We start from the raw sequence: 22,161 nt of genomic DNA on the forward strand, positions 1-22,161 counted from the left end.
TAATCCTGAGGTCGAGGTGGGATTCATCCTGCTGTACACCTGCACTGCCAGTAACTCACAGCTGAGGAATCACAGAACCATGGAATGGTCTGGGTTGGAAGGGACCTTAAAGATGCTCCCATTCCACCCCGTGTTGTAGGCAGGGACACCTTCCACTGTCCCCAGGCTGCTCCAAGCCCTGTCCAGCCTGGCTCTGGGCACTGCCAGGGATGCACAGGTAGCATTACACTTTCATGGCCAGGGGAGTCCAGCACTAAACTGGATTTAACTCCATGACTTAACTTCTAATTGAAACTGCTATCTTGACTAGGCCAAGTTGCTTATCTCCTAAATGTGTCCAGTTCTTCCCACTGGACACCTGGGACATGTGGGATGGCTGGCCCAGCTCTGTGTTGTGGCCACCCACAGCAGCTGAGGGTCCCCATCAAGGCTCCCAATCCTGGTGTAGATTCCCAGCGGTACCTGAGACACCCAGGCAGGGCTGGAAGCCACTGCACGGGTCCTACAGAAAACCTGTGGCACTTGGGAGCCGGGTTTGACCCCCAGGAGATGTCCCTGTGCACTCAACCTGACCCTGGCATGTCCGGAGATATCTCACCAGCTTTGGGAGACTTCACCCGCCTTGTCCTGAGCTTCTGACTCCCAAACGTTATTAGTCACTGTTTGTAGGAAAAGGAGGTGTAAGAAAGAGTTCCTTGAGGGCACCCTCGATGTTTCTGGTGGATGCTTGGGTGCACCAGAGCAGAGAAATGTCCAACCAAGCCTCCAAACCCAGGGATGTGTCAATAGGTGTGTCCGTGTGTGGGTACACGCGGGAAGGGAAGGGAACAGAGAACATCTGATGGTGGCATCAGGGGTGAACACAATCTCATGCTCATGGCTTGGCTTCCAATGCCATTTTCAGCCCTGCAGTTGAGCAATCCCTTCCAAAGAAAGTGTCCTCTCTGCCCTCCTGGTTGGTGGTAAATGGGGTGATGTCCTGTAGGTGAAGAGCTCAGAGACCTCTAAAGCCCTGGTGTCTCTGTGCTGTCAAACCTCCAGGTGTTCCTGCTTTGTGTAAAACAACTGAGCCCTTCCTATTGCCGTTAAACCCCCTTCTGTTGTTCTGAACCTTGGTGATAATCTGTGGAACTGAGTTCCATTAATTAATTGGTTCAGCATTGTCATAAACCCCAGAGTTGTGCTCTAAGACAGTAGTTATAGAGCCTCCACCCCATTTAGGATGTTATTCCTGTAAAGTCCCTTTAAAACTGAACTTTCTCTTGTCCAGGCAGTATGGGCAGTTGAAAATTCCTATATTATTTAATTAAAAAAAAAAAAAAAAGTTGCTAAAATCTTGAGTGGTTTGTTCAGTTAAATATTTCTGGCCAGTCAAAATATCTCCATTAGATCCCTACTTTCCCACATTCTGATGCATTTTCACTGGCACACATTGCCCAGAGAGGTGGTGGGTCCCATCCCTGCAAACATCCATGGTCAGGCTGGATGGGGCTCTGAGCAACCTGATCTGGTTGGAGACATTCCTGATCATGACCAGGGGGCTGGAGTGGGTGACCTTTGAAATCCCCAGACAAACCATTCATGCACAATCCATTCCATGATTCTCTAGTTCTGTATTTAGGGTCTGGGAGCATGGGAAAGCTGAAAACCAGGGAGTGAGCAGCTCTTTGGTGAGACAGAGCTGCTTCTGCAGTGGTGCCTGTGGCCACTCAGACCCCACATGAGATCCATGGATGGCTTTGCTTTGTCTCCAGTGGAGCTCCCTTCCCACAGAGTGGTTTTGTCACCGTTCAGATCTCCTGTGAAACCCAATTATGGACATTGCATAATCCCCCCAGATCCACCAAGTGCTTCAGTTCCGCACAGAAATCCAAGCTGGAAGGAATCCATCTGCTAAGCTGAGTGACCCTGAAGCTTTATTATTATTATTATTATGCTGAGGAGGGCTTGTCTCTGGTTTCTAAAGTAAACAGAGCAGGGATCTTGGCAGAGGAGCTTGCAGCAGAAAGCTGGGATTGCTTTCCCAAATTCTTGGCTGCTTCCCTTGCTGCATGTCAAAGCTGGTATCTGTGCCTAGCAGTGATCAGCCCTCCACGAGCTGATCACGGTCTGGCAGCCTGTCTGAGCTCCCCAGCCACTCTCAGACAGAAATCATTAAGGCTGGGATGCTGCTCAGCTGTGCAGGTGCTGCTGCTGCCACTGGAGAGGTTCCCAAATCCTTCCACGGAGGCTCCGTGCCCCCAGCACTGAGGGGTCCCTGGCTCTTCACCCAAAATCTTGTTCCATCCCCCAAGTCAGAGATTTGGGGTAGTTTATGCTGCTGCAAGGACAACTCCTGACTCACTTTCTTCCTTCAAAATCTTTCCCCTCCTGCCTGCAATGGGGATGGTTCAGCCTGGACAAGAGAAGGGTTCAGGGTGACCTAATTGTGGCCAGGACCTGAAGGGAGCTACAAGAAAGACAGAAATAAACTATTTACAAGGGCTGCAGTGGCAGGAGAAGGGGGAATGGCTGCACACTGAAAGACAGTAGGGCTGCATTAGATATTAAGAAGGATTTCTTCCCTGTGAGGGTGATGATGCCCTGGCACAGGGTGCCCAGAGCAGCTGTGGCTGCCCCTGGATCCCTGGCAGTGCCCAAGGCCAGGCTGGATGGGGCTGGGAGCAGCCTGGGATGGTGGAAGGTGTCCCTGCCATGGCAGGGGGCTGGAAGTAGATTTAAGGTCCCTTTAAGGTCCCTTCCAACCCAGGCCATTGCTGTGTTTCTGTTTCATGATTCTTCCTCCTTCCCCAGTTTCTTTGCCATTCACCAGCCTGACCCTTTCCAGATGTTTTTCATCCAGGCTCTGCCTCACCAGCTGAGAAGCTTCCACCCTGGAGAACAGTTCTGCTCCTCTGAGGGGCATCAGGGCATCACATCTGCCAAACCACTTGGAGCAGAAACTCTCTGAGCCCCAGCTCCTGGTGTGAGAGCAGCAGACCCCAGCAGGTTTAGGGAGAGGAGCCTGGAGGGGAAAGCTTGGTCCTTTCTCTGGTGCTGCACGCATTGGTGGTGCCAATGCTCTGGCTGGGTTTTTGGAATTTAGACCAGGTCTGGAAGAACCTTTCATACCAATCATCTTTTTTCACCCAAGAGATTTGGAGAGTGGGTGGCCTCTTGCTTGAGAGTCATCAAATCATGGGATGGTTTGGGTTGGAAGGGACACTAAAGCTCATCCCATTGCACCCCTGCCATGGGCAAGGACAATTTCCACTGTCCCAGGCTGCTCCAAGCCCCATCCAACCTGGCCTTGGGCACTGCCAGGGATCCAGGGGCAGCCACAGCTGCTCTGGGAATTCCATCCCAGGGCCTCCTTTGAACACCCAGTCTAAATGTATATATATATATATATATATATATATATATATATATATGTATGGCTTTCTTTCTCCAAAACAGATTATAAAACCTTGTCTTTAGGTCCTTGTCACTGTTGAGGGGTTGCCAAATGGAGGGATTTTACTCAGCACCCCAAGAAAATGAAGCTGCCTTATGGCTGAAACCTGCCTGGCTGCTCCCTCCACAGCAGAATGAATTTTGGGCTGAAGGAGATCCAGCACATCCATTGCAGTAAACAGGAGCTATCTGCAGACAATGCTAAAAGTCAGTGCTGTAAAGCAACTTAAACCTTTCCCTTCTTTCCCTACACCAGGTTTTATTGTGGTTGTTATTCTTTCTGTTGTGAGAGATGATCTCTGAGAGAGAATTTTTCTCTCTCTCAAGGTGTATACAAATGCCAGGACATCCACTGGCACTTTTCCTGTACCTCTGAGCGACTCATCAGTCTGTACCTCTTTAATTTTACTGAGATCTAGCTGAAACATGTCAAGGAGCCATGAGGATTTTTTTCCCATGCAAAGCAGTTTCTTTGCAAAAAAAAAAAAAAAAAAATCCAGTTGTTCTGTTGCAGCAGAAATTGCACTTTCATTTGAGGAAAAAAATAATTTTATAAGCAGTAAAAAAAGTTTGAGCTTTGGCTTCATGGTAGTCTTGTTGCTGTTTTAGTGCTAAATAAGAGTTGTTTTCTCTTTGGGCTCTGGTGTTGTTTGTGTCCTTCCTCCATGTGGATTTTTTACTGTCTAATCCCAGGTCATCTTTTCCCAAAGAGAGGGAAGGAGAGGATAAGGAGCTCTCTGCCTTCTGCTGCTTTCCACATTTTCTAAAAGCTGGAATACAGATCTGAAACCTCTTTCTGGAGGGAAGGTTGTCTTTCCTGACCTACTCTCATGCTCCTTTCCCATATGGCAGGACCAGGATCCAGACAAATATTCCCCTTATTCCCTCTGGGACAGAAATGGTCCTCAGAGAAGGTATAAGATGTGTTTCTGTATATTTGTGACTCTGGAACAGCTGATTCCCTCTTGATCAGTCCTTGAGTCGTTCAGAGGCTCTGAATGAGAGGAGAATTGTGACATTTCAGGCCAAAGGAGGAGCAGATTCCATAATGAATGAGTGATATGAAAGGAAGCACAACCATAATTTATTGCCAAGTACTTAGAAGGTATTTTGATGGATAGTGCAAGTAGATGAAAAGCCCTTTTGGGTTTGGGATTTTTTTTTTTCAGTTCATTAGTTCAAAGTGAAGCAACTTTTTCATGGTAGCAAAATCAGGTATGTGATCAGAAATCCTTTTTTTTCCCCAAAAAAATCAAAACATTTCACTTAGCTTTTGAGGTTCTGAGTATTTTAAGATAAACATAAAAGATTTTTACACAAAATACAATTGCTTGCAAATCCACCATCTAAAAAACTGTTATTTGTACATTGGTCAGAAAAATTAAGCTTATAATGAGTGCTTGGCAAATATGCCAAACTCAGAAGATTTCAGGGTGGGTTTTTTTGTCATGTAAAAAAACTGTGCCCAGTCCTAGGTGGCAGTTTCAGTAGAGTTGATAAAATAATGTAGGAGTTTGCCCTTCCTCAGATGTTTCAGATTTGGACCCAGTGACAATGAGAAATGGCAAAATTCCCGATGAAACTGGAACTGTGCTGTGGGTCTGCAGAGGAAACAATCCCTGAGGTTGCCCAATCCAAACTTCTAATTTGGTATCGATAATTACATTAAAAAAAAGCACATAACAGTGTGACAAGTTCCTTATTGACTGTCTGGGAGCAATAAAAGTCCTTAAACACATGCTCAGTTTTAAATATGTGCACAAGCCCCAGTGTTAACACAGGGCACTGGCTGAAGTGCTCCTCTAAATCTGCATTTTCCTTAGGAGTATTTTATGACCAGAACAAAAAGTAGTTGTAGGATTCATTAGAGGGGAAAAAAAAAATAGAAAAAAAAAAAAAGAGAGAGAGTGCAAAAGGAAGGAAAAACAAAGAGGAGGAAACTTTATGGCTCCGTAAACAGCTGTAAGCAATGTCTCTGGTCGGGTCAGACCGGTCTGAGTTGACAAGGCAGTGTCTCCAATTATATAGCATGCTGTAGCCTGTAAAAATGAAATCAATTTGTTATTTTTCTGGGAGAACATTATAGCGTGAGTTCACACATTTGGTGAGCCTGATGAGTCAGTGAAAGCCAGAGGAGGAACTCGCAGCCCTGTGTGTGTGTGTGAGGGTCTGTGTGTGCTCACCCAATGCATATTCACAGCACCTTCTCCAAGGAAAGGGTGAGAAATGAGAGCTTCCAAGGAAAGGGTGAGAAATGTGAGAAATTTGCTTTACCAGAGCAGTGGACAGTGAAAATCCTGCTGTTCTTACCCAAAACCTCAAAATGACGGCGCTCTCCGTCCGTGGTTCTCATTTCAAAATTGGCTTCACTGGCAGAGGAGTTTCAGGATAAAATTCCCCCAAGCACTTAAGCACTTAAGCAATTTAGAAGTCCAAATCCAATCTTTGCAGGGATCTGAGGTCTTTGAGCCCAGTCCTCCAAGGTATTTAGCACTGACATAGCCCAGGCCAGGCCTCAGCGCAGGGGGATGAGCCTTAATGAGAGGTTTGAAACCACAAGATGTACTTTATATTGCTGAGCATTTAAAAAAGGTTCAAGTTGGGAGGCTTTAGGGGTGGGGAGGGGGGAAACTGGGAGCATTAGGACTAGCCACAGTCCTAATTATTATTGAAATTCAGAGTAGGAGTCTAAATATCTTTGCATTGTGTAGGCATTTTTCATTGCCTAATATGTTGCTTTATCCCTTCCCTCCATTCCCCTAATTTAGCACACCTGACCCAGAAAATTAGAGCTATTTTCACCTAAAACTTCATTCCAGTGCCCAAGTTATATAAGCATTGTGCTGGGGAGAAGGAGGCAGGTTCTTTTCCAGGCCAGCCAGTGGCTGCCTCACAAACACGCATTCTTTCCATTTGTCATGAAACCCTGAGAGGGGTTAGGCTGGGAGAAGTCAGAAGTAAGGCAGCAAAGGTGTTTACATGAAACTTTAAATTGCTCCCCTTTCATTTGCAAGTAACTGTTGTTCCTCGTCCCAGGTGAATTTATCCATCAGCAATATCATTAGATGAGTTCATTATAACCACGAGATTTACAGCGCTCATAAACTGCAGTGTAGGTGGCAGATTAAAATGTTAAGGCTTATGCATCTCTAAAACCCTGCACTGCCATCCTGGCACATTTTAGGAGGTAAATGGAGCTGCATGGAGGCAGATCTGAAGTGGGGAGACCTCCAGGGAGCAGCCCCAGATGAAGGATGGGGAATGGAAGCAACACCAGGGTCACTGGAACCTGGATCCAGGCTTGAAAACGTGGTTTGAGGGGCCATTATTCTGCTGCCTGGGTTGTTTTTCAGATGACATGTGTAGCAAAGGAGTTAATTGCCTTGGGTAATTAAAGAGTTCCAAAGACTTTTTCCAAGGAACTGGGTTGTTAATACTTGTATTCTCTCTCCTCCTCTGTTCTGTAGATCCTAAGGGAAGACAAAGTCAAAGCAACATCTCTTGCACTCCGAGTGGAAGGTGCTGAGTGTTGTGGTGTGCCTTAGTTCCTGTGGGAATTCGCTGTCCTGGCCAAACCTCAGCTCAGGGAATTTTGCTTTCTTAGCACCTACTTGAAGCTGCCACTGAGCTTATTATTTTTCAAATCCAGCCTCAAACCACTCTAAACAATCTGTCGTGCTCCGCGTTAGAGATAGCAAAGACTTTCCTTGGCCTCCTCTTCCAGCTCTCCAAGGATTTCTGAGATTCTGCCAAAAAAAAAAAGGGTGAAATTCCCAATTCCTACTTTCAGCTTGAAAAAAACAACAAAAGGTGTCCAGTTTGTGCTCCTCATTTTTGCACAGCCAGTGCTGCCTCCGGGGCATCTGCAGTGATTCAGCCCCCCTATCTGAGGCATCTCTCTCAGGATGGGCTGAGTTGCCCTCTGGAGGTGCTGATGTGGCTCCATGGATCCCGGTAGACAGCGAGCTTGGCCGAGGTTCCAAACTTTGAGATGGTCAGAGTGGGGTGAGGTGAGTCCCACGCTCGGCGATGCTCTGAGGAAAGGTGCAGCAGAAACCCAGTGCTGCTGCATCATCGCCACCACCACTGCTGTTATTCATACAGGGCAAGGGTGAGGGAATCATTGTGGGAGAAAAGGCACCTCCAAACCTCTGTGTGTGTGCAGGGTTGGACTCGGCCACACAATTATGGGCATACTTTCAGGGTTAGAGGAGAAAAAAAGGATTTAAATATAGCCCTTGTGCTGTTCTTGGAGATGAATGAGGAATTATACAACAAGAACAGTTAACCCAGTAGGTTACAAACTTTCTTTTCCAGGCTGGAGGAAAAAAAATCTGGAAGGACAGAATTTGTGCTGTCTAACAGGTTTAGATTTCTTTTTGTGAACCCCTTTGAAATGTCTTAGTTTTGATAGCATGATGCCCAGAGCCACATGTTGAAGACCCCACCACAATCAATGTTGCAGAGAGTAATAATTTCTGAATTAAAGTATGACACTTCTGTAATTTAAACTGCCTAGGCCTAAGCTTGATTGTTACTGGTCCATGCAAAACAAAAAAACAACCCCCAAACTGAAAAAATATCTTTCATCAGAATCAGTTACTTGATTCATGTCTTCGAGAGCCAAACCTATCATTTTGCTGATCTGTGTTAAGGTGGTTTCCAAGTTTTCAACTAAAACAACAATTAAAATTGTTGCTATTGTCCACATTTTGTAGTTGCTTGGGTTTAGGATAGTTTTAATCTCACAGAATAAAACCACTTTGATGCAGGAGGGACAATAGTGAGCAGAATGATTTCCTTTTCCATTTAAAATAATGGGGTGTGACAAGTTCTACTTCTTTTCATTCTAAAATTTCTCTAGGTTTTGTTTTCACAGTAAAAAAGAGAAATAAATCACAGCCTCTGCTGGAATATTGGTATTTTCTGTGAAAAACAAAGCCATTCAGTGAATGTAGAATTAGAAGTTTTCCTGCCTGTCCACCCACCGGGCCTCTGGGCTGGTGGTTCAAACCATAGAATCATAAAACCATAGCATGGCCTGAGTTGGAAGGGACCTTAAAGATCATCCCATTCTGCTCCTGCCATGGCAGGGACACCTTCCACCATCCCAGGGTGCTCTCAGCCCCATCCAGCCTGGCCTTGGACACTTCCAGGGATCCAGGGGCAGCCACAGCTGCTCTGGGCACCCTGTGCCAGGGCCTCCCACCCTCGCAGGGCACAATTCCTTCCCAATATCCCATCTCTCCCTGCCCTCTGGCAGTTTGAAGCCATTCTCCCTTGTCCTGCCATTCCAGGCTCATAAATTCTCTCTCTCCATCCTTCTTGTGGGTCCCTTCAGGTCCAGGAAGGCCACAGTGAGGACCCCCTGAAAGCTTTCTCTTTTCCAAGCTGAACAGATACAATTCTCTCAGCCTTTCCTTGTAGGAACCACGCTCCATCCCTCAAATCCACTTTGCAGCTGTTCTTTGGGCTCACTGCAGCAGGTCCATGTCCTCCCCACGTGTCTACCCAAGAGTCCCATGGACATTTGTGTGTCCAGGGTGGACAAGACACAGAAAAAATTCCATCTCCTGTTCCTGGTCTCGACCTCTGGGATATCCTTGCCATTTTCCAGTTGTCCATGTTAGATGGACACCACGCTCCATCTGTCTTGTGGCAGCCCTCTGTGGTGGTGAGGGATTTTGGGAATTGACTTACACACCCTGCCCCAGGAGCCTCTTGACATTAGCCATGCATGGCAGCCCCCATTTTTGGATCGTTCACAGCCTTCCAGCTGCTCATTTCTCAAATAAAATAAAAAAAAATAATAAAAAAGGTGGTTTTAGGCAGCCTCAGATACATGGATTTCATGCTGGTCAACTTGAAGGATTATGGTGAGAGATGGTGAGAGATGAGAGAGGGTCTGTTTGGGATGTTGTAGGGTGGAGTGGGGGCTGCCCACTCCTCACCTGCTTCTCTGTGAGCCCCTCTGGTTCCAGGAGATGTGAGACAGCCCTGGAGGGGTTTTCCTCACAGCCTTTCCTATGGACTCTTCTCCAGCCATCTTCTCAATTTCAATATTATAGGATCATAATGCCACAGATGTACTGTGAAAATGCATCTTTTTAGAGAAAACGCTTTACACAATTTGTCCCCTCTTTCATCACGTGGTTGAGGTTCTTGTGAGGGATGTGGCACCTCAGAGAGGCAGCCAAAATGAGTTAGGAAGGAACAGGGGCTGAGCTGAACCTCTGGAAACCTGGATGGATTATAGGAAAGGACTTGGAGGAGGCATCTTGCTGTTAGGGGGTTCCCTGCAAAGGAAGAAGCACTGAAGGCATCTGTAAGAGAACATAAATCCCCTCTGTATGAGCAGATGGACATCCTTTGATTTGACTTCTTCAGCAGGACCAGCTGGACAAGAGGAGCAAAGTCGCTCCTGGTGCTCAGTTTGTAATATTTGGTGGGATTTAGGTGCCCTCAGGGTCTTCTCTGGGGTCATTTGGCAAGTTGCACCCTTGCTGTTCAGCATTGATAAATTAAGTTATTTTCCCTGTGTTGGGGACCCCAGAAGGACATCCCTGGAGGAAACTCTCAAAAAGCCTCTCCAGGATGAATAGCAAAACAAAGCTCAGGAATGAGAGAATTCATGGAGAAGGAGGCAGCTGTAGGAGTCTCCACACGCTGCTCCTGATGTGTCAAGGACTTTTGACACGCTGAGAAGGTGCTGACCTTGAAAAGTCAGCAGAGTGGTGCTGTGCAGTGAGGTCATCCAGAACTGAAACCCTCTCTTTTTTCTGAAAAAAAACCCTCTGAGCAGGTATTTCCTGCATATTTCTCCCTCCTAACCTGGCTGGGGTGTCCATTCCAAGAGGGAGGGTACATGTAATTTATTAAGAAGGTGGCCAGGTACTTATTTACAACGGCTCTGCTGAAGGAGCAGATAGATTGAGATAAGGGAAATGAAGAGCTCTCGAGGTGTGTTGGCAAAGAAAAATGCTCACTGGAGGTTGAATTAAACACTTCAGGGCATGCAAGGCTTAAAGATAAGCTAAGAACTTTGGCTGTGGACATACAGAGCAGTGTTTTCATGGCTCCTCCTGTGCTAATGGGAAGAAAGGCCTGGTTGGTTTGAAAGCAACAACTCTTTGACCCTTTCCCTTGGTTCAGACTTGAGCAGAGCCCGTTCTGGGCACGAGTGTGTTTGTAAAATTGAGAGCTTCAGGAATTCTCCATGGAAAAGGAGAGGTTGGGGTCAGTGCATCCTGGAAGTGGTGGTGCTCAGGGAATTTGAAGGTTAGACCACAGCAGATGACACTCGGCCCATGTCTCAACACAAAATTGCCCGCATGAAGGAGATTGTTTAGGAGGAGAGCCCAGGAGAGTGGAAAAATGCAAATGCCAGGTTTGATCATTGGAAACAGCGAGAAAAAAAAAAATAAATGAATGATGGGAGCTACGAGAGAGTTGAGCAACACTGAAATGAGATTCTGATCTTTACAGACTTTCCCAATCTTTTCTAAAGGTTTGGTTGTTGGGTTGTTGTTGGGTTTTTTTCTGGGTGGAGGAGAAGGTTGGAAGGTTCATGAGGTTCCCACCTGATGATCAATAATAATGACAGGGAGCTGAAAGAACTGGGTTCTCCTAAAGATAAATTGACTTTAGAGAGGGAGAAAGTGTTTACAGCTGGAAGCAAAGTAGAAACCAAAAGAGGGTGCTGGGGGAGATGTTATCACACTCCAGGAGCTGCGAGTGAGCCAGGAGCAGGAGGAGGAGGAGGAGGAGGAGGAAGAGGAGGAGGAAGGTGCTCAGCTCTGCTCAACAGCAGAGCCACTGCTCATGGGGAGATGTTTTGAGATTCCACCCTGCAGCTCCAGCTGAGAGTTAAGTGACTCCACAGTGCCCCATGAAATGCCAAATTGGTGTTGCACCGTCTCAGGGCCTGATGACACCTTGAGAACAAGGCTCTCGCTGGAGATTGTCTTTTGCAGATTAAACTTTCCAGACTGTAACTCAGATCAAAGTGAGGTGTGACTGTTTCCCTGCTGTACCGAGCAGGGAGCAGAGTGAAAAAGCAATTACAGGCATTTCTATATGTTTTTGGGGTTTTTTTTAATCTTAGATAATTTCCCCAGCAACGGAAACGAATAGTTGAGGGCACCAACCTATAAACTCCTCTTCCTATGACTGGTATTTTCATTTTACCACTGGAGTAACCACGAAAAAAAAAACAACCCAGAGACAGGCTTGAGTTTGGCTGTTCACATGATTAAAGTTTATGAGGTTGGAATCCTAAACTTCATCAGGGTCCTACTGATATAGCTCAGAAAAATCCTTCTGGTTTCACAACATTGTGGATGGAGCCTGCAACAGGTTGATGGTAACTCATGGATGCTTTATCTTTGTTGGGAACTGGGTAAGGGACTTTGGAAAGCTTTGGGAAGGATGTTGGTGGCTGCAGGAGATGTGGAAACAAACTCTACAGATCTTCCCACCAGAGTTAACCTCAGACACCAGAAGACATCCACACTTTGGACTCCCTGTCATCAATGGCTGGAGGATGAGTAGGAACAAGTAAACTGATGTTTTCACCTGGAGACTTCAATGAAGGCATCTCTCCAGATGGTTTACAGAGATAGGACCACTTACCTCCCAGTCCTAAAGCTGGGAACACCTCCTAAGTCCCAGTCTTGTGAGAGTTCAAAGAATTAAAATTTGGGTATGTGGCACCCTAAAACTCAACAAGGCAACAGAGGCAACACTCAACAAGTCCTCTGAAACCTGAAGTATCAGAAGGTGTCTTTAGTCCAGAAATTTTGGTCCAGTGCTTTGTATAATATTTAACAGCAAAACTTGTACTTGGCATGGGCTCCATTTCACAGATGGCTCTCTGCCAGCTGTGTACCCTGAATGAATCTAAAGCTCAGAAAACCCCATATCTAGCCACTGAGATAAGGAAAATGAGTTTAATGGGTCCTTTCCTCACTTTTCTCCCGTGGGTTCCTGCAGGCACCTGCAGGAACTCATCTCCTTCCTCTAGCTGATGTCTCTGTGTGTCCTTCAACCCAGGGCTGAACTTTCCTGGGTGGGAGAGTTTCAAGGAACTTATTATCCCTGCTGGTTGTCAGGGATCGTGGTGTGACTCACCTGGAGACTCCCAGGGTGCAGACATGCCCCAGCCACCCAGGGGGGTTTGAGTCTGGCCAGCCCAGCCAGTGGGGGCAAGGCCATGATTCACCCCAGCCCCAAGCACACACCTCAGCTGGGCAGGGGCATGGAAGTGTCTGCTGCTCTCTGATTGCAAAAGCAGCCTGGGGTGAGCTGGAGACACCCCAGCAAGCGTTGGAGGGTGGGTGACAGGGACACAATTTGGAGCTCCTTCCCCCTTTTAATGCAATGTTAAAAAGGGGCACTTCTGGAGGGCAGTTCATGCTGTTTGTCTCAGCCTCCCTCCTTGGGGTCAGATTAATTATCCTCTAATGTTGAGATTAATCATCTCCCAGAAGTCCAGCAGAGGTGGAGAGAGGCATCTAAGTTCAGGCAATCAGCTGGAAATCCTTTGGTTTCCCACACACCTTCCACCTTGTCCATCTGAAGTTCATTTAGCGGAGGGCACGTTCTTGGCTGAGCTGATTATCCAGGTTCTAAACTCCTAGCTGGAGCCATTTGGAATCCAGAAATGGATGTCCTCATTTGCCTGGAAAGGATGGATTTGTTAAGATTAATCTGGAGTTGGCAAAGCCCTTGAGATGTGGCTCCTGACCATGTGAATGTCACCTTCCTTCTTCTCACTTGTGACCCCTCTAGACCAGGTCCCCTCCAGGACAGGAGTGAATTGGCTGCAAGGACCCTTCTCCTTAAAACAAAGCAATTTTAAAATAATTTTTATCCTAGCCTAGAGACCTGCTAAAGTCAAGCTAATTTCTTCTGGACTTTGGCAACGATAGAATCCTTGTGTTATTTTTTAAGTCAGAGCTAAAGAGAGTGAAGGCTTTATTCCCTGACAGCCCTGTTGTTAATTTAAACACACCAGGCTGTTCCCAAATGAAAACCACACAGCAAAAAAATGAATGTAAACAGAAATACACACTGCCCAGGCAGGTTCCTCTTTGTCATTAATTCAGGGCAGAAAAGACAATCAAGAGATTTAATTAGAAGAAAAGGAAATTATACTCTAAAAATCCCTTCAGTTTTAGTAATCAAGGTTATTATTAGAAGCACCAGTAAAAAACACTTTAAAAATCTATCTAATTAGCTGCATATCTGCTGATCTCCCTGCAGAGCTGACTTGTTTGTCTCCAAGGCTTCACCAACATAAAGGTTCATGGACACTCCTTTCAAGACTTCCACTGGGCTGAGCACAGAGTTTGCACTCAAGTTTAATTGGGATTGGTTTTTGGTTGTTGGTTTGGTTTGGCTTTAATTTCATTCCCCTCACTTTAACCAAAGCCCCACAAGAATGATGCTGCTCCCCTTCCCAAATTCTTGGTGCTGCCTTTCCAAAGACTCAGAGCTTGATGGTTTCAGCTGCTGGAGTTATTCCTTTGGGTAGCTCCAGAAGTGCTTTTGACTCAGCTGCCAAAATTTCCTATAAAACATCTTGTAAGAGGTGTGTCTCGGAGAAAGAAATGCATGTTTGACCCCCTGGCTGGAAAGGAAAGGAAAGGAAAGGAAAGGAAAGGAAAGGAAAGGAAGGAAGGAAGGAAGGAAGGAAGGAAGGAAGGAAGGAAGGAAGGAAGGAAGGAAGGAAGGAAGGAAGGAAGGAAGGAAGGAAGGAAGGAAGGAAGGAAGGAAGGAAGGAAGGAAGGAAGGAAGGAAGGAAGAAAATATTTCACAGCACAGTGATGGATTAAGGCTTTGGGACGATAAATAAAAGGGAAGGAAGATATTAAAAGTAGAGTTTTTGGCCTTGCTGGGCCTGTAGGGAACTCCAGGAGATGTTTTAGGGATCGATAACAATGAAAGTGGTATTTCCTGGTGAGGAGGAATGCCGAGGAACTAAAGACATTGATTTCCTGTCCCCATTCTTCTGAACCAGAAGCACAGAGGTGAAACCCAGCCTGACAGATCTCTTTTCCCCTGTTTTTGTTGCCCAGGTCCCTGGCCATTGGTCACCAGTACTCGTCCCTGGGGACTCAGCCCATCCTGTGCGGGAGCATCCCGGGGCTGGTGCCCAAGCAGCTGCGCTTCTGCCGCAACTACGTGGAGATCATGCCCAGCGTGGCAGAAGGGGTGAAGATTGGCATCCAGGAATGCCAGCACCAGTTTCGAGGGAGAAGGTGGAACTGCACCACTGTCAACGACAGCTTGGCCATCTTTGGGCCCGTGCTGGATAAAGGTGAGTGAGGAGCGACGGGTTTGGGGAGATCTGTGGTGGAATTGGCAGAAGAGGTCTTGAGAAAGCTCCTGTGAACTCGTTCCCTTCTGAAAAAAAAATCCTGTAAAATGTCCTGCAAGAGACAGGCCTTGAGCTGGATAAAGGAGTGGGGTTATCTCAGTTCCAGCTGGCAGCAGGAGGTTGGACAAGAGACCTCCCTGAGTCCCTTTCAGCGTGAGTTACCCCATCATCCTGCACCCTGGGAATGAGCACAGAGGGTTTCTGTGTTTGCAGTGCTCAAGCTGGACCTGGCTCCTTTTCTGACCCCGTGCTGTGATTTCAGCTCTCTAGAGGATGGCAGAGGGGAAATGATGAGCTGTTGGGGATGGTTCCTAGGGACTGGACTTAGCAGATAACAGCAGTTTTTATACTATTATGAAATACAATGAAGATCAAAGGCCTGGGGAAATCACCGTCAATTAATGCTTCTGCTTTCCTTGGTTGTGAACACAGTGAATTAGGACAGGGTGCAAATTCAGGCAACTCTTTCTGCACCCCTTGATAGAAGTGGAAACACTCAGAAATTTTTTGCCCTAGGTTGTTGAATATTGTGGGATTTAAGCCCTAAGCTAAGCTTAAAAGCCCTAAGCTAAGCTTAAGTATTTGGTCTTTTCCCTTATATGTTGATAGGAGCCTGTGAGAACTACTTTATCCTTTGAACTTGTTGGGTATCTTTTAAAACCCAGCCTGGTCCTGGTCCTGCTGATCTGCTGGTCTCACTAAGTCTGGGATAAGTTTTGTGTTTCCTTCCTTCCTTCCTTCCTTCCTTCCTTCCTTCCTTCCTTCCTTCCTTCCTTCCTTCCTTCCTTCCTTCCTTCCTTCCTTCCTTCCTTCCTTCCTTCCTTCCTTCCTTCCTTCCTTCCTTCCTTCCTTCCTTCCTTCCTTCCTTCCTTCCTTCCTTCCTTCCTTCCTTCCTTCCTTCCTTCCTTCCTTCCTTCCTTCCTTCCTTCCTTCCTTCCTTCCTTCCTTCCTTCCTTCCTTCCTTCCTTCCTTCCTTCCTTCCTTCCTTCCTTCCCTTCCTCCCTTCCTTCCTTTCCTTCCTTCTCATATAAAAGAGGAAGGAGCATTTGGAATATTTTCAGGCAATCTGGTGTATGTAATTGATCTTTACCCACCTTGGGGTGTGTTCTGCAGTGCTTCCCATCTAGTTTTCTGTTTAGTTTTGCCCCTGCTGCATTACTCAGAACAGATTTGGGCATTTCCTTCCCCCAGACCGTGTTGCTCCACGCCCCATCCAACCCGGCCTTGAGGATTTCCAGGGATGGGGAGTCCACGATCTCGCTGGCCAATGTTCTCCCAGACAGTCTGGGATTTTACACCCCACATCTCCTGCAGCAATTATCCTCATGGACAAACTGCTCCTCACCTCCCTGCTGACCAGAGGGACCCCAACCCCACCATCTCCCAAATTCCCAAATATCTCCCAGCGGTGCCGGCACCGAGGGTCTGTCCCTGCCCCACACTGGAGGCTCTCAGTAGCCAGGCTCAGGGAGGGAGAGGAGACTGGGACGATTTCATAACTGAAGAATGTTGTTCCTTGAGGGAGAATCAAACCACCCTTCAGTTTTGCTTCACCTACAGCAGGGGGGGGGGGAGAAAAAAAACAGCTCAGTCGCATTCTTGTGCGGCAGATCCCCCAGGGTAGGAACATACTTGAGCTCCTACCCTGAAAGGGAGAAGGGGAAAAGGAGAGAGAGAAAGCAAGGAAGCAAAAATCTGTTTTGCAGCTTGGATTTTCAGATCTGCACCCAGGACCTGAGTGCAGCTCTGGTGTGGGTCAGTGGGGATCCCTATCCTCCCTCAGCAGCTCCTACAGCATCTCCCCTTTGCCTCACAGACTATCTGCACTCCTTTCACTGAAAAGGATCGATTTTAATGCCTCCAGGAAATCCTTTCCAGGCCCAAATCTCGCTGAGGCTGCCTCACTGTCTGGGCTGCCCTCGCTGCTGTGGGAGCTCATTGCTCATTCAGGACTGGGCTTGAGCTGTGATTCAGCAGTGCCAAACTGTCACCAGACTCTGGTCCTGTTAAGAGCCATGCTCTGATATCTCCTCTAAAACCAGACTCTTTTCCCCCATCAGCCTTTTTATGGAAAAAAGATCTCCCATGTTTTAGCTAAGTCTATATTTATGTATAATTTTCTTTTAGCCAGGCCTAATTTCCAGAGGTCCCTTCCAACCCTAACAATTCTGGGATTTTGGGGTGAATCACAAATTAAACAGGACTGGCACTGATGAGCTCAGCTACCAGGGAATGGTGATGTCCAAGTGATCCTGACCTGCTGCTGGTGAAGGCAACCCTTGACCCTAAATCCCTTTTGCTCTTTGTATGTCTTCCAGGGCAGAGGAAGAGCAGAAATCCCCCATCCCACCCTATTTATTCAATTATCCAGACAGGTGTGGACTTTCTGTCCCTGGGAGTGTCCAAGGCCAGGTTGGATGGGCTTGGAGCAACCTGGGAAAGTGGAAGGTGTCCCTGCCTGTGGGATGTGTCCTGCCCATGGCAGGGGTGTAATGAGATGAGCTTTAGGATCAGGGCTGTGGGATGGGGTTTTTCTCCTCCTCTGTGGTCTTGGGAGTGTATGGACAGGTGTGCCACTTCATGGAGAAACATTCAGACAGGTGTCACTGTTGGGTCTTCCTTGCAAATCCCCAAGAAATGGGAGTTTTGGTCAGTTTGGACTACTTGGAATGCAAAAAGCCAGGATTCCTGGGTGTGTTTAACAAAGCCTGGAAATTCACAGATTTCCTGGTTTTTCCTGGTATGGGGAAAGAATTGAGTCCGATCTCCTTCTCTCTACCTGGACTTAATCTGCTTATCATTTCTGATACAAAGACACTACAACTCACTTCTGGTCTCCCAGAAGCTCAAATCTCAACTGCTGGACAGTAGAAAAGAACCTCCCACTTGAATTTTTGCAACAGTAATATCAAAAGGCAAAATACTGTAATATTGAAAGGAAAATACTGTAATATTGAAAGGAAAAATACTGTTATTTCTTCCTCCACCTGTGTTTTATGAAGTGGAGAAAACCATGGGAATGGCCACATGACCTGAAGCGACCACTGAGCCACAGCTCATGCTCATCCACTTGCCTGAGAGGCCTGGCAGTTTTTAATGCAGTTGTTGCAACTTTCAAAAATGTTGAAAGATGCGGTTGTTGCATCTTTCAGCTCACCAAGGAGAAGGGGAGATTTTTGAGTTGCCTCTAAAAAGAGGCAGAACAAAACTTTGGGGGTTGTAGGAGAAGGACACCCCATCACTGACAGCAGAAAGTGAGCAGTGCAACCCGGCAGGCATTTTCCATCCCCAGCTGAAGTGCCATGCATTGGGAATTGTGCCTTTTGCCTTTATTTTAGCTTTTGTGGCCTGAAGAGGCTGTTCATGCTTAAGCTGTGAGTTTAGAGTCTCTGGGTGCCACGTGAGCTCCCTTTGAAACTCCTCTGGGCAGAAATATGAACCAATCTCAAGAGAAGTAATACAATTAAAGCTTATCATGGCCCTGTCTCTTTAAAGGACCTCAGCACATAATTAAGTCAAAATAAAAGTTTCCTCTCTCTCCTCCCCCCCCCCCCATTCAATAAAAGTAAATTACCTCCAACTATTTAAGCCCGCTGTTCGTTTAAATTTAAAAAGGGAGCCCTTGTCTATCTATTTCTTTCACTCACTCCCACCTCCTTCTGCTAAAGACTGGCCAGGGCTTTAAACCTGCCAGCTGGGCTGAGAAATGGTTAATAGTTATTGTGGAGGAGCAGCTTTTAATGAACTATTGAAGAATGATACATTGATGGAGTAATGGGAGTTTAAGTCTCTCTGTAATGAAACAGGTTCTCAGCGCCGACCCATTGTGGTGTAAATACGGCACGTCTCTCCCACTGTTTGGTCAGGGCTAAATAGCAGAGGCCAGAGGGGGGTCTGCTGATGGGGTCTCCTCTTTAGTTAATCAATCTGATTGGATTAGGGTCACTGAGATCCCTAATAATGTCAAAGGTTACGCCAAACTGGATTAAATGCTTTGTTGGAGAGGGCTCGGGTTCTTTCAGCCCCGGCCGGCAGGGCTTGTTTATTAGACTTTAACACTCGTGTGCAGCCTTGGGAAGCCACTCCTGCCCTTTCTGTGTGCACAAGGAGGTGGGAAGGAGCCAGGGCAGGGGTGTCCCGTGGCTCTGCACCCATGGGATGAGCCCTGTGAGGATGCACAGCGAATTCCCCAGCGGACAAACGAGAGCCTGATGGGTGACCAAGGCCCAGGGGCGTAAATTCATTCCGGAAATGATGGTTGGCTGCTGAGCCTGCTCCGAGGCAAATGTCGAGAGTCACAGCAGTGGTGGAGTGACCCTCTGCTCCTGTTCCCTGGGGTTAATCCTGTCTGTGGCCAGCAAAGCCCTGTCCTTTCACTGAATTCACAGAATTCCCAGAATGACCAGGTTGGAAGAGACCTTCAAGACCATCCAGTCCAACCCAGCCCCAACTGCTCAACCAAACCCTGGCCCCCAGTGCCACATCCAGGCTTTGTTAAACACACCCAGGCATGGGGACTCCACCACCTCCCTGGGCAGCCATTCCAGAACTTTCTCACTCTTTCTATGAAAAACTTTTCCCTGCTATCCAACCTGTATTTCCCTTGAGGCTGTGTGCTCTGGTTGTGTCAGTGCTGCTGCAGAAAGAGCCCAGGGCCAGCTGAGCACAGGCCCCTTTCAGGAGCTGCAGAGAGTGATGAGGGCAGCCCTGAGTCTCCTTTTCTCCCGAGTCTCCTTTTGGTGCAGCTCCTGCTTGGGCACCCACCAGGCTGAGGATGGGATGAAATATGGAGCATTTCAGACCACTGCATTGCTTTGCTGTTAAACTGGGGGGTGTCTTGCCTTCCAGCACTTCCATCTCAAATCAAGGTGGAATGGGATCTCTCTGTCATCTTCCCCAGAATGACCACAAAGCCCAAACCTCCCCTCTTGTCTTCCCTCACCACGTTCCTGCAGATGACACTGTCCTGCAGTGTCCTTCAGGAGGTGACACCAGATAACCCCTTTGAAGGTCCCCTGGCAGTGGAGATGGGCAGCACTAACAGTGTGCTACCATCAGGGATCTGGAATCCCTGATCTCCAGGGCCTCATTCCTTCCCACAGCAGAGCACACAATGCCTGTTCGTGGCCTGACGTGACTGTCATTATCCAAGCAGGCTCCTTGCATGATCCAGACTGGAGAATTTCCCCTCCAGACTTCTGGAATGAAACCAAAATCTGAATTTGACTGCAACATCTCTTCCCAAAGGACATTTTGCTTTGACATATCACCAAGAGATAGACAGCCTCCTCTTTACAAATCTCCTCCACCGCTTTGGTGTTGACAACCAGCCCCTCTATTTTCTCTTCTAGCACTGACCATTTTCTTCGCTTCTCCCTAAAAAGTTAAAACTGGGGGGCCTGCAGAAGAGCAGTGGGTCAGCAGAACTTTGGGTCCTAGATGCCAGACAGCGAGACAGGTCGAGGGAGTTCCAGCTGTTGCTGGGGTCCTCCAGGGCATGATTCATCTGAGGTATTCCAGACAGTTTGGATTAAATTATTCACACCCTGACGTTTCTACATCTCTCCATCAATCACTGAGGGAATCCAGGGAGACCGGCTCTGGATGAGAAGACTCTTGCTCCCAGGGACTGCATGAAGGGCAGAGCAGGCATCTGTCTAGCTCCTGAGAGAGGGGGGATTCAAATCACATCCAGTTTCTTGTGGAATGCTGGGCACTGTCACCTTTGCTGCCAGGCTGATTTTGGGCTCGGCTCATTTGTGAGGTTTGGTTTATTTTGTACTCTAGATATTTTGGGGATAAGCCCCACGTGTTCTCTCTCTCAAGAAAGCCCAAACAAAGCTGTGTTCAAGGGTTGACTCTTCCCCATTGTGGAGGAGGAAGCTCATCTCATGTCTGGTGAAATCCATGCGAGTTTTTCCCCAGATCAGGCAAGAATGGAACCAGACTTTTAGATTCAGTTATCATCCCTTGGAGTCACAAGTCTCCTCCATATTTTTTTTTTCTTGCTGTGTCATAACATAACAGCCTCCCTCCCCGGGCTCCCTGATGGGCCTGATCTCATCTCCCAGAGTTAGCTGTCAGAGTCTGAGCAGTCACCCCAGGCTCCCTTTGTAGTCCGTGGAGAGCAGCCGGCATCTCCAGGGAGCAATTCATCTGACCTATCTCAGACACCTATCTCAGGATAACATGAATCATAGCAAGATGTTTATTTCTCTCCATTGACTATAGAGGGAGCCTAGGGCTACAGCCTCAGACTTCCATGGGTGCTTCTTAGAGGCCCATTTTGGGGGCACATTGTTCCCACCCCTCACGTTTCTCCTGTTGAAAGCAATCCTGACATCCAGCCCCTGCTGGAGAGGGTGTTCCATTATTTTAATATTGGAATTATTATTATTTTAATAGTGGAACAACATGGAAAGGATCTCCTGGACCACTGAATGCAGCCAGTCCCTTGCTATTGAAGGCATAACAACATCTCATAACCTTTTAAAATTAATCCATTTAGCAGATCTCATCCTGTTTTCCTGATGGCATTCTGGCATCTCAGTTGTCTCCGAGCCAAACAGAGTTTGGAGACTTCCCCCCTCCTTTTTCCCTGCTCTGGATCAGCCTTCTCCACTTCTGCAATAAAGTAAGGCATGAGCAGAAAGCCACAAGATACTGATCCATCCAGGAGGTTTGTTACATGTAGGAGGTACTCTCTCTCCTCTCTCTCATGAAACTCTTCCCAAGAGGATCTGATTTCCAGCCCCACCCCGTCTCCCTCCCCGCTGATGGCAATTTGGGCAGCTGCCCTGGTATCAACAACGGAGATCTACAAACTCTGCCCTGTAACTATGGGGAAGGAAACTGGAAGGATCAGGATTGAAAATGTGACTGTGCAAGCTCCTCTCAGCCAGCAGGATGCAGAAATCCAGAGGTTTGCCAGCTGAAATCCAGAGGCAGGACATGCCAGCCTCTAGACAGGAGCTCCAGTTGGGTTTAGTGGAAATTGAGCTTCGAGTGGGGAATACTGCATGGGCTGAGGGGATGCTGCACTGCTGAGCCCATTCTAGCCTGTGGAAATTGAGCTTGGAGATTCCAGTCTGTGGAAATTGAGCTTCCACTAAATCCAACTGAAGCCCCTCCAGACAGGAGCTCCAGTTTAGTGGAAATTGAGCTTGGAGTGGGAATTGCTGCATGGGGCGAGGGGATCCTGCACTGCTGAGCCCATTCCAGTCTGTGGAAATTGAGTTAGGAGTGGGAATACTGCATGGGATGAGGGGATGCTGCACTGCTGAGCCCATTGCAGCCCAAATTCCCAAATTCAGCATTCCTGACCTGGGTTTTGGGTGGCTAACTCA

The 22,161-nt window shown here is 47.3% G+C and overlaps 1 protein-coding gene across 2 annotated transcripts in view; it reads left to right on the forward strand.

The window, feature by feature from the left end:
* WNT3A (Wnt family member 3A) overlaps positions 1-22,161 on the forward strand; it is a 96,296-nt gene that overhangs the window by 42,020 nt on the left and 32,115 nt on the right. For both annotated transcript variants that reach the window (XM_054637451.2, XM_077190537.1), the window contains exon 2: positions 14,514-14,755. In XM_054637451.2, coding sequence (XP_054493426.1) covers positions 14,514-14,755 — 242 coding nt within the window. The remainder of the gene's footprint in view (positions 1-14,513; positions 14,756-22,161) is intronic.

The sequence above is a fragment of the Agelaius phoeniceus genome, chromosome 1 (genome assembly GCF_051311805.1).
Source record: "Agelaius phoeniceus isolate bAgePho1 chromosome 1, bAgePho1.hap1, whole genome shotgun sequence".
Classification (NCBI taxonomy): Eukaryota; Metazoa; Chordata; class Aves; order Passeriformes; family Icteridae; genus Agelaius; species Agelaius phoeniceus.